The sequence below is a fragment of the Aulonocara sp. 'chitande type north' Nkhata Bay genome, linkage group LG14 (assembly GCF_057382095.1).
Source record: "Aulonocara sp. 'chitande type north' Nkhata Bay isolate Kocher_YH1m ecotype deep benthic linkage group LG14, A_spYH_male_GT1.1, whole genome shotgun sequence".
Taxonomy (NCBI): domain Eukaryota; kingdom Metazoa; phylum Chordata; class Actinopteri; order Cichliformes; family Cichlidae; genus Aulonocara; species Aulonocara sp. 'chitande type north' Nkhata Bay.
This window is the reverse complement of record NC_141357.1, coordinates 22967161-22982477: the sequence shown is the minus strand read 5'-3', so window position 1 is coordinate 22982477 and position 15317 is coordinate 22967161. Positions and strand designations below refer to the sequence as shown.

General features: G+C 40.9%; 1 protein-coding gene across 1 annotated transcript in view; it reads right to left on the bottom strand.

Moving 5' to 3' along the window:
• The window catches only part of dscaml1 (Down syndrome cell adhesion molecule like 1), a 99820-nt gene that overhangs the window by 12521 nt on the left and 71982 nt on the right, over positions 1-15317 (bottom strand). The window contains exons 13-22 of the mRNA XM_086261608.1: positions 14163-14368; positions 12910-13006; positions 12611-12739; positions 12218-12385; positions 11868-11938; positions 11445-11685; positions 7429-7575; positions 7176-7331; positions 4898-5037; positions 1166-1319 (exon numbers count right to left, since the gene is read on the bottom strand). Of these exons, the coding sequence (XP_086117734.1) occupies positions 1166-1319; positions 4898-5037; positions 7176-7331; positions 7429-7575; positions 11445-11685; positions 11868-11938; positions 12218-12385; positions 12611-12739; positions 12910-13006; positions 14163-14368 (1509 nt within the window). The remainder of the gene's footprint in view (positions 1-1165; positions 1320-4897; positions 5038-7175; positions 7332-7428; positions 7576-11444; positions 11686-11867; positions 11939-12217; positions 12386-12610; positions 12740-12909; positions 13007-14162; positions 14369-15317) is intronic.

The following is a 15317-nucleotide window of genomic DNA, read 5'->3' as shown; positions in this document are numbered from 1 at the left end:
AACCTTTGCATCCAAGTCAAAGGAATGAACAGATAAAGAAAAGGTACTCTATTCATTCTTACGCCTTTATTCAACCTGGCCTTTAATCCAAAGCCTATTGATTTAACTGCCATTTTCATTTTCTTAAACACTTTGCCTCTCTATTGTCTTCTATATTAGTTAGCTCAGCTCTTTTTTCCTCCACCTGCTGCCCACCTCTGTTGCTCCCCTCTTATCATTTCCCTGGATGAGAGCAGTTTATCTGGTGCCCTCTGAACTCTAAAATTAATCGTGCACCTCTGTAACGTCAAAGCGAGCAGTAACACAGAAATAAAGAACGAAAGTAGGGGCTGTGGAGTAGAAAATATAATATTGGGAATAATTACATCACATCTACTATCAAATAAAAACACATGACATGTGCAGCAAGATTACAGTCCTTTATGGCGTAGTGTGTTACCAATGGTATTCTTGGTGACTGCAGTCCCAAAATGCCTTTAGATCACTAACAAGCTTCTGCTGTGTAGTTTTCTCATGATTATTCTCACCCCATGAGGCAAGATCGGGCTCACACAGATTGGCTTGCCAGTCTGTGTGGCTGGGTCTGGGATCAATTACTTATTTATATATATACAAATTTATAGACAAATCAGTGTATAACTTTCATGTAATGTGCATTTGTCCTGGATTTTTTTGTCTCTCTTCATTAAAACAAAACTTGCATAAAAATTAGAGACTGTTCATTTCTTTGTAAGTGAGCAAACTTATAAATTCAGCAGGGGAGCAAATAATTATTTCCTCCATTGTATAGCAAACGTAATGCAGTAAGAAGATGATGGGGCATGTAAAGCAAAACATCCTTTAAAAATGCTTATTTTTAGTTCATGAGTGGTGCAGTGGGGTGAAGAATAGTCGGAGAGAAAACGAGTGGTTTGTAGAGCAGCACCACTCTAAAAGCGGATGTATCCTAATAGTTCCTGAGAGAGAGGACAGAAGCAGGGGAAAATAAACAGGAAAAAGAGGGCACTGTTTGTTTCTTCCACCAAACAAAAGTCGGTCAAAAGATTACTTCACAAATTTAGCATTGAACCTCGATAAAATTATCAAACTTAAATTTTGAGGGTCTTTTATCAACAGTGGGCACTTCCACTAATCATGGGTCTCCCTTTCATATCGAGGGACTCACCTTTGGCAGCTGGCTCCACAGTGACCTTTTCGCTGAAGTTACCTCGGCCTGCAGTGGTGACGGCTGCAGCCCAGATCAGGTACTGCTGGCGGTGGTTGAGGTGTGTGATTCGATAAAACAGCAGCTCTGGATTAGCTTCATACTCACTTGGGAGCTAGAGAAAAATGAAATGAGAAGAGACATTGTTGATTTGGAAGAACAAACTTGATAATGTCCGAAAAATCATTTCACTTGATTAAAACTGTTCGACTACCTCTTACTGCAATTATCTAATCAGCCAATGGCACAACTTAATGCATTTAGATATGTAGACATGGTCAAGAAGACCTCCTGAAATTCAAAAGTGAGCATCAGAATGGGGACTCTGAAAGTTATATGGTTGTTGGTGCCAGACAAGCTGGTCTGATGATTTCAGAAACTGCTGATCTACTGGAAAGGCGATGGTGTAATGGTGCGGGCTATTTTCTTTGCACACTTTTTATCCTTTTGTACCAACTGAGTACCGTTTAACAACACAGTCTAGCTGAGTGTTGTGGTTGACCGTGTCCATCCCTTTATGACCATCGTGTACCCATCATCTGATGGCTGCTTCCAGCAGGATAGAGTGCCATGTCACAAAGCTCAGATAATCTCAAACTGGTTTCACTGTACTCGACTGGCCTCCACAGTCACCAGATCTCAATCCAATAGAGCACTTATGGGAAGCGATAGAACAGGAGATTCACATCATAGATGTGCAGCTGACAAATCTGCAGCAACTGTGTGATTATGTCAATACGCACCAAAATCTCTGAGGAATGTTTCCAGCACCTTTTTGACTCTATGAAGAATTAAAGTCGTTTGAAGTCCAAAAAAGTGCACAATGAGACAAAATGGGCAATTACAATAAAAAGAGTCTGGATTGGTTTGGAAACATGTAGCACTTTAACGGTACCTTTTCAAAATTAAAAAGAAAATGTTTTATAGCATTTCTCCGAAAATTTTAAGTATATTCAAGGTAGCATAAGATAAAATTTTGGGGATTCCAAATACAAGATTGTTTGGAGAGGCTGGAGTGATGTGATGAACTGAGTGAACATCATTTTAACGTGAACCAATTATTTTCTTCCTCATTTTGTATCAGTAAAACAGAGACTAAGATGGGCTAAAAGTTAGAGAGGTTCTGAGGCTTATCATAATGTGGTAAGGCAAAACGGTATGAAAGGATGACGCTGGAGGGAGGGAGGGAAGGAAGGCAAGCGATGCTTGAGGAGAGAGAGGCGAGAGGGTTGGATTGGGGGAGTGAATCCCACTCCCTCGCCTTCTCCGTTCTCCTCGGGGAGGGCAAACAGAGATATGAGAGAGGAAGACAATAGGGGACAGACAAATGAGTCAGTCAGAGATATCATGAACAGTCATACACTAATGAGGCCTATCTACTGCAGGCATCAGCAGTGATGGAGAGGAGAGGAGAGGAGAGGAAAGTAACACAAACAGACAGAGGAAGAGGAATGGTTACCCACAAGCAGTATGAATACACACCAATACATATGCATGAATGTACTGAAACACAGGCACACACACAGACACACACATAGAGCCGCATACATGACCTGGAGGTGGATGTGTAATTGCAGTGTGTTTAACCCAGCCATGTGTCTCCTGTCTAGACATATACGCATCACTGTCCCCTTAACACACACACACACACACACACACACACACACACACACACACACACACACACACACACACAGAATCTTTCATTTTTACTGCGTGCCAATCGCTATTCACCTACCCACCAATTATACCTGTATTTCCTCAACTCCTACTCTTCACCTACTCCTCAGGTATCCCAGCAGTCAGCTATATATACACACACCTGCAACTCTGGCTGTTGCTGTGCTGCTGGCCTCAAGTAATAAATAGTATGGAAAAAAAAAAAGAAAGAAAGAAACAATCAAAAATCAAAAATTCAACACACACACATACACTGCACTGTAAGGCAGCACCTAACATTCACTCGGCACCCTCTAAATCATATTTTACTACACCCAAGCTTGACACCGTCTTACATTTGTGACTGACAGGCACACATACACGGATGAAATGAAGACTGCGATACAAGTGTCAGATAGCATGAACAGTCAGCGAATGTGCCAGACCAGTAAAACCTGCGAAGACACTGCAGCGTTACTGAGCTCTGTCCTAGCCTGCTGGGTTGTTGTCTGCAGAACGGTTTATTCTGTGCAAACAGATTCCAGTATTCATGTTGTTTTTCACATTTATGAGCAGGTTGCCATGAAGGAATCCACTGAGCTTTTTATTACTTCACTATGTTCCCTGTTCATCATCCATTCCTCTTGCCTGTGACGCTCTCTCTATTTTTCTCTCCGACTATTCTTCACCCCACTGCACCATCCTTCTGTGCACCCCCGATGCCATCACTGTTCTTCATTTCTTTATCTTTACATTTGTCTGTCATCTGTGGGCCCACTCCTTGCTTTTTCCTGCATCTATCCACCAATATACCCCCCCCCCCTCCCTTCTATTTTACATTGTTTTAGCCCCCCGCCCTACTCTCACATACGCATCAATATCTTCTTCTGCACATTTGTCTCTATACTCTCCACTGCAAGCTGAAGCATGGATGGAGAGATGGATAGATAGAGGGTGGGATGGATGTATGGGTGGGTGGGTAGATGCTAGGAGGAAGGGAGGGAGGGAAGAGTGACAGAGTGTGTGTTGCTGTAACGGATATTAAAATATTCCTCCGGCATGGAAATAGCGGTGATCCGGGGAACGATAGAGCGAGATAATGAAAAGAGGAACAAAAGTACTCCCCGCGCGGTGTGTCTGACCCCCCCATCCCTCCTTCCTTCTCTCCAGTCGCACTCATTTACATAGTAATCATGCCGAACTCTGCATGGGGGCTTCAGAAAGAGATAGATAGATAGATAGATAGATAGATAGATAGATAGATAGATAGATAGATAGATAGATAGATAGATAGATAGATAGATAGATAGATAGATAGATAGAGATAACGTGTGAGTGATTTATGAATGAAGGACATTAAGGAAAAGATGTAAATTTCTCAAAGGGAACATTTATATAGTACATGTGTATGCATGCGTGTGTGTGTTCAAGATTGCAAGCAGGTTATATTTCTTGCTTTAAATTCACACTGTTATAGAAACATGAGTTGCATATATGTATGTACCTCTATATCGCTCATGTAATACATTTATGAGTGCGTTTCTGTGTGCGTATGTGTGTGTGTGTGTGTGTGTGTGCGTCTAAGCTAGAGTGTGTATTTGCTCTTGGCTTGTTTTCTGCCCTCGTTGATGAACAGATGAGGTTGTCCTGGCAACGTGATGAGACGCAGATATGTAAATGAGGCTGGAGGGTGAGTTTGCACGCACACACACTGCAGAATGAGGAGAGCTCATTTCACACACGTATCTCGCTGAGACTGCAGCACTAGACCACACACAAAAACACACCCCAACACACACACCTACACACACACACACACACACACACACACACACACACACACACACACACACACACACACACACACACACACGCAAATGCTGTAATTAAGTCAAATGAGTTTTATCTCAGCAACATATAAAATGTTTAACAGAAGCTATTTTCTGCATAGAAAATAGGGTCTTGTCCCCTTCACTTTTCCACTTTAATTCATTTGTTTATCGTGAAACTCTCTGCGCCCCTCTTGTAACTTACCGGTTGGCCTGACCCGGGGCTGGAGCAGTAAATGGTGTACTTGCGGATGATTCCATTTGGCTTGTGAGGGGGCAACCACGACACTACGACACTGCTGGCAGAGGAGGGCACAGCTTTGATGCCAGCTGGGGGTCCAGGGTCTAAAAAGAAAGAAATGGAGGGCTGAGTAAAATGTGAACCACTTATATTTCAATGTGGTTACAGTAAACGGGAAGTAGTTTTCCCTTTCATCTTTATTATTTGCAGTAAATTGAACATCTTTGGGTTTTAGACTATTAGTTTGACAAAACAAGCAGTCAGAAATTCAATTCAACTTTCTTTTACACATCATAATAACAGCTATCTCGAAGCGCTTGTTAATATTATTAGGTAAAACCCTACAATATTAGAGAGAGAACTCCAGTGATCAATAGCCTGGCTTATGGGAAAATACAAAAGGAATATTTCAGTATTTTCTGCCATTTAATAGAGCACAGATAATGATGTTAAGAACATGACTAGCGGTATACCAGCTGCTCTATATGCATACTGGCCTGCATATAGTAGTGTATTATTATACATTCTAAAAATCTATTGGTTCTTTATTATCATTTATAAAGCCCTAAAAAAGGCCTTATGCTGCATGACTGTAGTCCTCAACCTCTTCCCAAATAAAGATTTCTCCTCATCAGCCCCACTAAGTATGAAACTACTGGTGAATTAATTAATTTAAGACCTCACTTCATTATAAACAACATCTTATGAGAAAGTCTTCATTTGGACACTAGTGACACCTGTAGCTTTACATACATTTAGAACAGACAATATGCCTTAAGTTCCATAAAGAGAAAATGATTATTCTCTCTTTACTATCACCATTTAAGGCTCATACTGAGCAAAAAATTTAAAAATGCATGATCTATAACAACAATGTATGATATGACCAACAACTCCCTTACTCAGTGATGTCCAGAAATTAGGCTGTTTTTGATGGAAATTTGTATTTGGCCGAGCACCAGCAGAATATGACATTAGGATTTATTAATATGAGAGGTATTTGTGCAATACTTAAATATTATTAAGAGATATGAGTTCATTTAGAGTCAAAGGTCAGAAAATCCTGAGAGAACTTGACAACATTGGAATTTATACCAAAATAGTATTTTTAACATAAAACCCACAAATGAAGACATGTAACCACACATTCAAAGAGCCAAATACTGTGGTCCCCTAGATATAAGGCTGAAAAATTAATCCCGGTCTTCAATATTCTTATGCTTGCTGTCTTCTATGTTTATTCATGTAAGAGACAGAGGCAGAGAACGACAGACTGAGAACTGGCTGTTTGCACAATTGCACAGCAAACACTTTTCCATGTGCTGCGGCCAGAACCGAGGGCAAAGGGAAAATACAGAAAACGCTGAGCGTTTGTGAAGAGGTTGCCCCTGGACACAGTGTCAACCCGCATCAGGGAAAAAAGACACACTCAGTTTGCCCCTGATAAACACGCACACTCTCACACACGCACACACAAAGACTAACACAATAGACATATTTGAATAGCAATTGCAGTGGGGCCAGCTCATAAAATGGAGATATGGTGGTGAAAAGAGAATAAAGGCCTTTTCTGAAACGACACATCTTAGAATCACCGGCTCCCCTCTCTTTCCTGCACTCCCTCTCTCCCTCATTTTCTTCATCTCCAGACGCCTGCCTTCTCCTCTGCCTGGCCCCAGGGAGGTGGAGGAGAGGCGGATACGGATGTAATCCACAGCACCGCCAGTGTAAGCACAAAATTAATTCTCTCTAAGCCACAAAGAATTAATCCCTCTCCTTGTGCTGGGTGCCAGGGTAGACTTGCACACAAACAATAGCGCATGTACACACACATGCACTCGTGCATGCACGCCAACACAAAGCCATATACACCTGCAAACAGACAGACTTAACCCCCAACCCATCTCCACACACACACACCTCCAGATACCCGCATGCACAGACTGACACCCTTAGGGTCCTTAACCACACACACACTTTTTGGCTTCTTAATTCTCATTAGCACTGGTAATGGCACATCAGAGCACAAAGAGGTTTTAATCAGCAACCTCAGCCTTACAAAGACCCCCTCTACCCCCGCTGGCTCTCTGCCTCCCACATTGCTGCCTAAACCAAGAAAAAGAAACAAAAAACCTTAAACCTGCCCCAAAGATGTGAGGAAAGTAAATGACTCCTCCTGACTGGAGGTCAGTTCTTCACTTAGTTTATCTGTTTGGTCAGAGCTAGTAAAATACAGACTCACAGTCCTCACGGGTTTGGATATAAAGGACGTTGCTCCGGACGCCATCCCCAGCCTGGGTGTAGGCCAGCACTTGGATGCTGTAGTTAGTAAACTTTTCAAGGCCTCTCAGCTCCACTTGCTCTTTGGTGGTTGTGATGTTCTGCATTTCACCCCACTCTGTTAGACAATAGGACAGAGAGAAGATTAGAATGCAAACCTGAGACATTTAGTGATCGCAATTTAACCTGGATATAACAAGACAAACTCAACACACCTCCGTCTGGGAAAACAGCCCAAAAAACAACACGATATCCCTTCAATACACCGTGAAGTGTCAGTCTTGGAGGCTCAGCCCATGTGATAACTGCTTCGTCAGATGTTACAGAAATGGCTCGCACATTCTGAGGAGGCTGACTGGGTACTAAAGACAAAGACAGAGGACAAAAGGTCAGATGAGTTATCCAAGCTGTGAATCGTCAGGTATTTAAATATGTAGTGCACCTTTTCAGTAATGAAGGTCTGATCATTGAATGTTGGAAAAACAACTAATTTGACTGATTGCACTACAAAGATAAAATGCGGAAAATCCAGGAATTATTTACTCTTAAATATGTGGTTTATCATTAGAAGATAGATTTCTTTCCATGCTGTGGAACTGGATTACATTAGGGGAGCGGTTCTAAAACTTTTGTTGTCATGTCCCAGTTCAGAAACTGAAAAATAATTCATGTCCTTCACAACACAAATTTCACATTTTATTTTATGGAGTAACCATAAACCAAGTTGAGTTTGACTTAAATAAAGGCCACTGTAACAGCATGAATAAACACTTTTTTCCCTGAAAAAATCATATTGCTTAACTTATTTTCATTCCATGCTTTCTGTCCAAATGCCACAGTGCTCAATGAACTTAAGAAAGCTAATGGAGATGTAGATTTTTGAACTTGTGTGTATATATATATATATATATATATATATATATATATATATCTATATCTATATCTATATATATATATATATATATATATATATATATATATATATATACATACATACATACATACATACATACATACATACATACATATATATGTTTCATAACAGCAGGGTGCAAGATGCTAGCAGGCAGGGCATACATGGAGCGCCATAACCAAGTGGCCGGCATAGTGTACAGGAACATCTGTGCCAAGTATAACCTGGAAGTCCCGAGGTCAAAATGGGAGATGCCCCCAAGGGTGGTGGAGAATGACCGAGCTAAGATCCTGTGGGACTTCCAGATACAGACGGACAAAATGGTGGTGGCTAACCAACCGGACATAGTGGTGGTAGACAAACAGAAGAAGACGGCCATAGTAATTGATGTAGCGGTCAAGAATGACAGAAACATCAGAAAGAAGGAACACAAGAAGCTCAAGAAATATCAAGGGCTCAGAGAAGAGCTCGAGAAGTTGTGGAGGCTGAAGGTAACAGTGGTCCCAGTGGTAATCGGAGCACTAGGTGCGGTGACTCCCAAGCTAGGCGAGTGGCTCCAGCAGATCCCAGGAACAACATCGGAGCTCTCTGTCCAGAAGAGTGCAGTCCTAGGAACAGCTAAGATACTGCACAGGACCCTCAAGCTCCCAGGCCTCTGGTAGAGGACCCAAGATGAAGGATTGACTGCCCGCAGGGGCGAGCGGGGAATTTTTTTTTATGTTTTGAAAAATATATTTCATATATTTTTCAGTTCAACTATTTTGAAAAACCAGTGTCGCCATTAGATTTCTAAAGTTCATTGAGGTTATATGGATATTGAGTTTTCAGGGGTATCTGCAGCCTGAAGTTAAACATTGTGCAGATTATTTTTAAATAAAGATATGACTTTGGTAGTTAGTTTATTAATAAATCTATTAACAGACCTTCCTGAAACTCTAAAATACATTTCCATATCAAACTTAAAGTGAGTAAACAGGTGATAGATGAAAGGCCATGCCATGTGTCAAGCCTGATGTATAGGACCATTTCTCTTTCTCTGTACAAGCCTCCCTCTGTCTCTGCCAGTCCAGGTGTCCTTTCTATTGGCTACCACTGACCACGAGTCATTCAGGCTTTGAATAAAGACCACTGTTGAAGATGAACAGAAGTCAACTTGTGAGAGAAGGAAGCGCAGGAAGAGAGGAAGAGTGCTGACTGAAAGACAGTGTAATGAAAGAGAAGGATTGGGCCAAGTCCACCAGGGAATTTCTCTGCAGCTGGTGAAGAGAAAGGAGGAGGGAGGAGGATGGAGGACTGGAGGGAAAGGAGAAAGGAGGATCAGAAAACTAAAACATGGTTTTGCATGAATAAAAACTTTAGCTTCCATATCCAAATAATGAGAATGCAACCAAACGCAACCCCATTCCCACCTTTACCAGAAGCAAAATAAGACTAAAAATGTGATCAAGAAGGTTAGTGGGTTCAAATGGGTGTCTCTAATAGGGCTTGCTTATACAGATATTTTAAAATAAAAAAACAAAACAAATGAACAAAATAAACCTTACATAAATGACTGCATTAATTTGGGGAAAATAACAATGATGAACTCGGGCTATAGGGAGGAGGACACGCGGGTGATGGGCAGAGGAAGAAGGGAGGAAGAGAGTTAAAAGCAAGGGGAGCAAGGGAAGGGCAGAAAAAGATGAAAAGAGGGATCAGGGAGACAATGCGCTCAGCTGTGGATAATTACAGCAGGAAGCTAGCACAGGGAAAGAGAGAGAGACAAACAGAGAGACAAGCTAATTATAATTATTTTTAGTATGCTTGTTGTTATCACTATTATCATAATGGCCATCAATATCACTGTCGCCACGGTGACAGCCACAGGAAAGAACTGGAGGGCTCTGTCTCTTCTAGACCAATGAGGCTAAGCCAACTGTTCACTGGAAGGACGAATGTGTATGTGATTGGTGTATGTGTGTTTGTTTGTACGTGGTACAAACATGCAAATGTAGATAAACGGAGATTGAGAGAGATAGTATGTAACAAAGATGGCTGTCTGCATTTAGCATGAAGATGAACTGCCCAATGCTAAAGAAACAAAGAGTGAGAAAAGACAAATGAGAACACAAGAAGTGCGACAGATGCAGCCGCCTAGTCCAAAAACTGGAGGCAATGCATCAACCTTAATTCTTTCGAATGGATAAAAGCGAAAAGAAGTCCGTATAGATGTCTATAAGAAAATTATAATACTTCACCTTGTATGTTGTCAGTAAACAGTTTGATTTTAATTGCATATCTTAATTTAATTTGATGTGGTGTTTAACTTTTTTTAATTATGGTCAAAAAGATGATATAGCAGGATATGATTTGCCTACCTAAATAGTGACTGCCATAATGCTAATTATGATTATAACAACTGTCAACTTGTCGTGACTTTCATTTGTTTTATCAGCAGCCAAAAGTCAATACAGTCGGCATAGAAACCAATGCTTAATATAAAAAAAAATAATTCATAAATAAATGATAAAATAATTTTTTTAAGAAGGTGTCTGCCCTTGCAATATAAAGTTTAGCCCTTGAATGTCAGGTTGAAAAGCTAAATGGATCAAATTCAATCACAGGACAATAAACAAGGACAAGGATTCATTGCTCTATTGTGATTGCGCCATCAGTTTACTACACCAACCTCTTCCATCTTTCCCAAACTGCTTTTAAGCTCGTGTTGCACATTTTTGTCTTTTTGTTGGTCAATTTTTGTCATCAGTTGTTTCCCCCCCAAAAGTATCAACAAATCTCTAATGTGTTTGTTTGGTAAACTATGAATCTTGTGCAACACTTTCCAGCCTAAGAAGAGGGTTTTGCTCTCTAAGTGCTTTTTGTGTTTTAGTCATTCATCCATTCAGCATTAACTCTTCTACCCAATAATGATCGGGACGTATTGCAGTATATACACTCTGTCTACACTCACTTTACATGAATCACAGAGGTTATCTGTGTAGATGGTATTTATAAGGGATTGGAATTTCAACAGCCAATATTCATTCTTGCTGAGGCAACAGAGCGAATGTAGTAATTTGAGGTTATACAGCATGGCATGATTTGAAAGAGACCAGACTGCAAAAGCAAAAAGTACAATGGCATGAGAAATAGTGCAGAGGCTGATATTTCATATGACTGACTTTGTCCTTTTCCACTGCACATTTGCACTTATTTGTTTTATTTGTTCCAATATTGCTACAGGTCATAAAGGTAGCCAACATTTACCTTATTATACAGTCCTACAGACTGTCCTACAATCCCTTTACACGTATGTTGACACAGTTGTGTATTGCTCACCGTCTTCTAGTGTTGTAGCATTGATCTCTGAGCTGGAAGGTCCTGTGCCTGCTCTGTTGAAAGCTTGGACAACCACCCCATACTGGGCAAACTTCTTCAGGTTGTCCAGTGTGTAGACCTCACTGTCTCCAGTGGCCTTCATCTCCACGATGCTGTACTGCCCATTACTACCTGGGCCATTTTCTCTGTAACCGATTTGGTAACCGCGGATGACACCGTTCTGCAGCTCCTTCCTTGGAGCCTAAAGGTTTCCATTTGAAAAAATGTTCTCACATTAGAATCAATATTCATATTGCTAGATTGTGTAATGACATTGACACCTCCACACATACATTAAGATGAAAAATAAGTTAATCTGAAGAAATAATGATAAAATAATATAAGGCAAAGCTGGTCAGGAGACAGATCCTTGAAATGCATTACCTTCCATGTGACCCTGATACTCTGAGATGTCACAGGCTGCAGGATGACATCCATTGGAGGACCATCAGGCTCTATAACAAGAGAGACAATGGGACTGAGTGGAGGCATTGCACTAATGTCAGAAAAACATTATGCAACATTAACATTTCCACGTTTCGTACTTTTTCTTGAATATTTAGATCAAAAGAGGTTTCTTTCAGTTTTATTGAGACTAGCATTCAAAATGATTAGTCAAGGACAGATGTCAGAGTCATAACAGATTCAAACGCTAATTGCTCATACAACAAGCAAAAAATAAAATATTTGCCTACATTCACGCGAGTAGAAAGCAGTGCTGTCAAAAGACTTACGTGCTTCCTCTGTGCTGATAGTGAGTTCCTTACTAGCCTCGCTTTTGCCTATAGCATTGTAGGAGTACATGCGGATACTGTAGACAGATGCAGGATGAAGATCCACTATGTTGGCCTGGTTGTTGGTTGGAGAGATATTTCGGGTGGCATGCTTTAGTTCCCAGGAATCTGACAAAACAGGAGAAAATAACACATTTTACTACTTCAACACTTTGGATGGACATGGGAAGTTGGGAATGCTATTGGCATTCAGTTTAAAATAGCTTCAAATAAAGAGGCTCAAATAAAACAAGCACAAACAACCTAGCAATTTTCAGTGTAGAATATACTGCTACTTTTAGGGTCTTTTGCAATACTTTAATAAAATAAATCACCGACTTGACTTTTACTCACCTGTTTTGTTCTTGTATTCGATATCGTATGATGTAATTACGCTGTTCCCATCAAATCTCTGTGTCCACCTGAGATTCATGCTACGATCTTTCACTTCTCGCACCTCTAGCTCTGGAGGGTCTGGAGGCTCTGAGGTTTAAAATTAGACAAAGTGAACAAAAGGAGGCAAGAAAAAGGAGGGAAAAAAGGACCACATGAAAGACAAGTTCAAAGGTGAAGAAAGAAGAGCGTAGTTTTGTAGCTTTTATGGTATTAAAGTGAGGATGGTACAGTACATGCTTTTGCACATGGATGCTTACCTTGCACAGTGAGCTGGATAAGGCCTCGTCCCTCTCCGTAAGAGTTGATGGCATGACAAGAGAAGAAGACTGAATCCTCACGCTCTGCTGGCTTGAGCTCAAGTGAGAAAGGCACAAAGAAAAAAATGTCAACGAGAGAAACAACTCTATGTCTGCATAGACAAATTGTGCAAAGCTTTGTGATGAAGAAGCGCCTCGGTGAAAGTTTTTGCTTGACCATGTTTTGTTTGGTATTTAGGCGACTCTGTTCACCTCACTGAAAGGTGTAACAGACACCTGTACACTCGGCACCCACTGCAGTTTGAGTGCCAAGAATTAGTTTTTGCCTAAAAAACATTTGGTTGGTGTGTGAGGTACACATACACCGACAAAACATACAAAACACTTGATCATCGCTGAGGTTGTGACACTCTCTGAATTCAGTGAACACAAAGTTGCTCCTCATTTATGCGTCTCCCTCCATTACCTTTTGTTAATATCTGAAAAACATGGCATCAGCAGGCTAAAGAAGCTCCGTGCTTTCATTTGAGCCTGGCCAGTGCAGAATTTCCGTTTTAAATGAATTAGGAGACAACCCGTGGCTGCTATGACTGCCACGGTATGTTAGAGGAAAATTAAGACATAGAGATATTGAGAATTAGAATTTCTGTTTTGAATCTGGGATAATAAAGTATATCTAATCTTGTATTCTGATGAATTAATTTAATAATAAATTAATCTCTCTAACTGTTTGCTAAATTTGTGGCCAGCACAATTTGAATTTCTAACAACCCCAAACACACAAACTGGTTTTGCTATCTTCTTTCTAATCTTAACGCCATGAAGCACAGACAAGGAAGGTACAAAAGTTGACACTGTACCAAATAGTTTGCTTTGCGTGGTGAAAGTTACAGCTGTTTTCACACGTGAACTCTGGAATCTCTGGCAAATCACCGTGTGATTTTCTGTTTTGGACTGTGTCTGAAGTTGCACCTTCTGATCGGTTAACTGCTAATTTTATGGCAGGGAGCTAGGAGGACAAAGACCGTTTAATGTCTAAATGAAGTCTGTCATTAGTGTTCACACGTACAATGCTGTCGGGTAATATGTTGAAAAATTCAGGGTAGTAGTCTGGGTGTGAAAAAGTAAATCAAAAGAAAAGATTTAAAGCTCATGCATCTGTCAACTGAATAAGAGTCGGTGAGACATTAATGTCTCATTTCATCAGAAATGATCTAGATCTTCTACTATATATAAGTCTTTTTTTTTTTTACCTTGAGTGTTGACAGCACCTCATCAGTCTTTTCATTGGGACTGGTGGTAATGGAGTATCGGGGGTTGCGATCGGGGTCGATGACGGTGTCACCCCTTTCCCAGCGGATGATGATGGGCCATTCTCCCCTGGCTGTGCAGTTCAACTCCTTCAAGTGACCCTTCTTAGCCATGGTGGTGTTGGGGTGACTGGTGATCATTGCTGGGACTGGAAGGAGACGGGAAATGGAGTGTGAGATGAAAAGAAGGCAAGAATAAATGGGGTGAAGCAGGCAGAAATGGTAACAGTAAACAGATTGATGAGAGGGATGTCAGATGACAGAAGCAGATAAAAGAGGGGAGAGGGAGGAAGGAAAAGAAAGAGTAAGTGGATAATAAGCAGGGTTTAAGTGGAAAAGCAGAAAGAAGGGAAATAGCAGAGAGGAGAAAGGTGGGATAACTGGCAGTTGAAAAAGGTGGAGTTCAGAGTAGCCAAGTTCCATTGCAGTAAAGTAATGAAGAGCTGTGGTCAATGAGGTAAAGTCAATAAACCTCCTTCCTCATTCCCCAATAGTTAACACTGGGGTCTAGGTGAATGAAGAGGCAAAAACGATACACTCTACCTTTCGTGTACACTCTATACACAAAATCCCTTTACACACTCAATCTTCTCTCCCCAACAGACACACAGGCACACGCACTCATTTACACACACAAAATATCGATCTGAGGAGGCTTCTGCTGTTTTGTTTTCATCACTTATTCATCTCACCCTCCCTCTTTTCCTCTTTTCCTCCCTCTCCGCTGAGTGAAACAGACAGAATTGAGGGAGGCAGAGGAGAGGAACGGTTCAATCAATAACACTAACACCAGAAGGGGAGAGAGAAAGTGAAAGGGAGAGAGAGGGAGAGGGGCAACCATGTGATAGAAAAACATGATGAAACTAGTAGATAGATTTATGTGCAGCTTGTTATATGTGTCTGCGTGTACAAGTGTCAAAGGGTGCCAGAATATTAAGCCTTGACATCTCTGTCGTGATTACAGATTTTTGGTCAAGGTCAGTGTACTGCATAGTAAAAAATATATTGGCATCATATAACGCTCTACTAGATACTGACAGTCAATGTGTCTGTGTGTGTTTGCATACACATTCTCCATGTGGAGTTTCACATTGCATT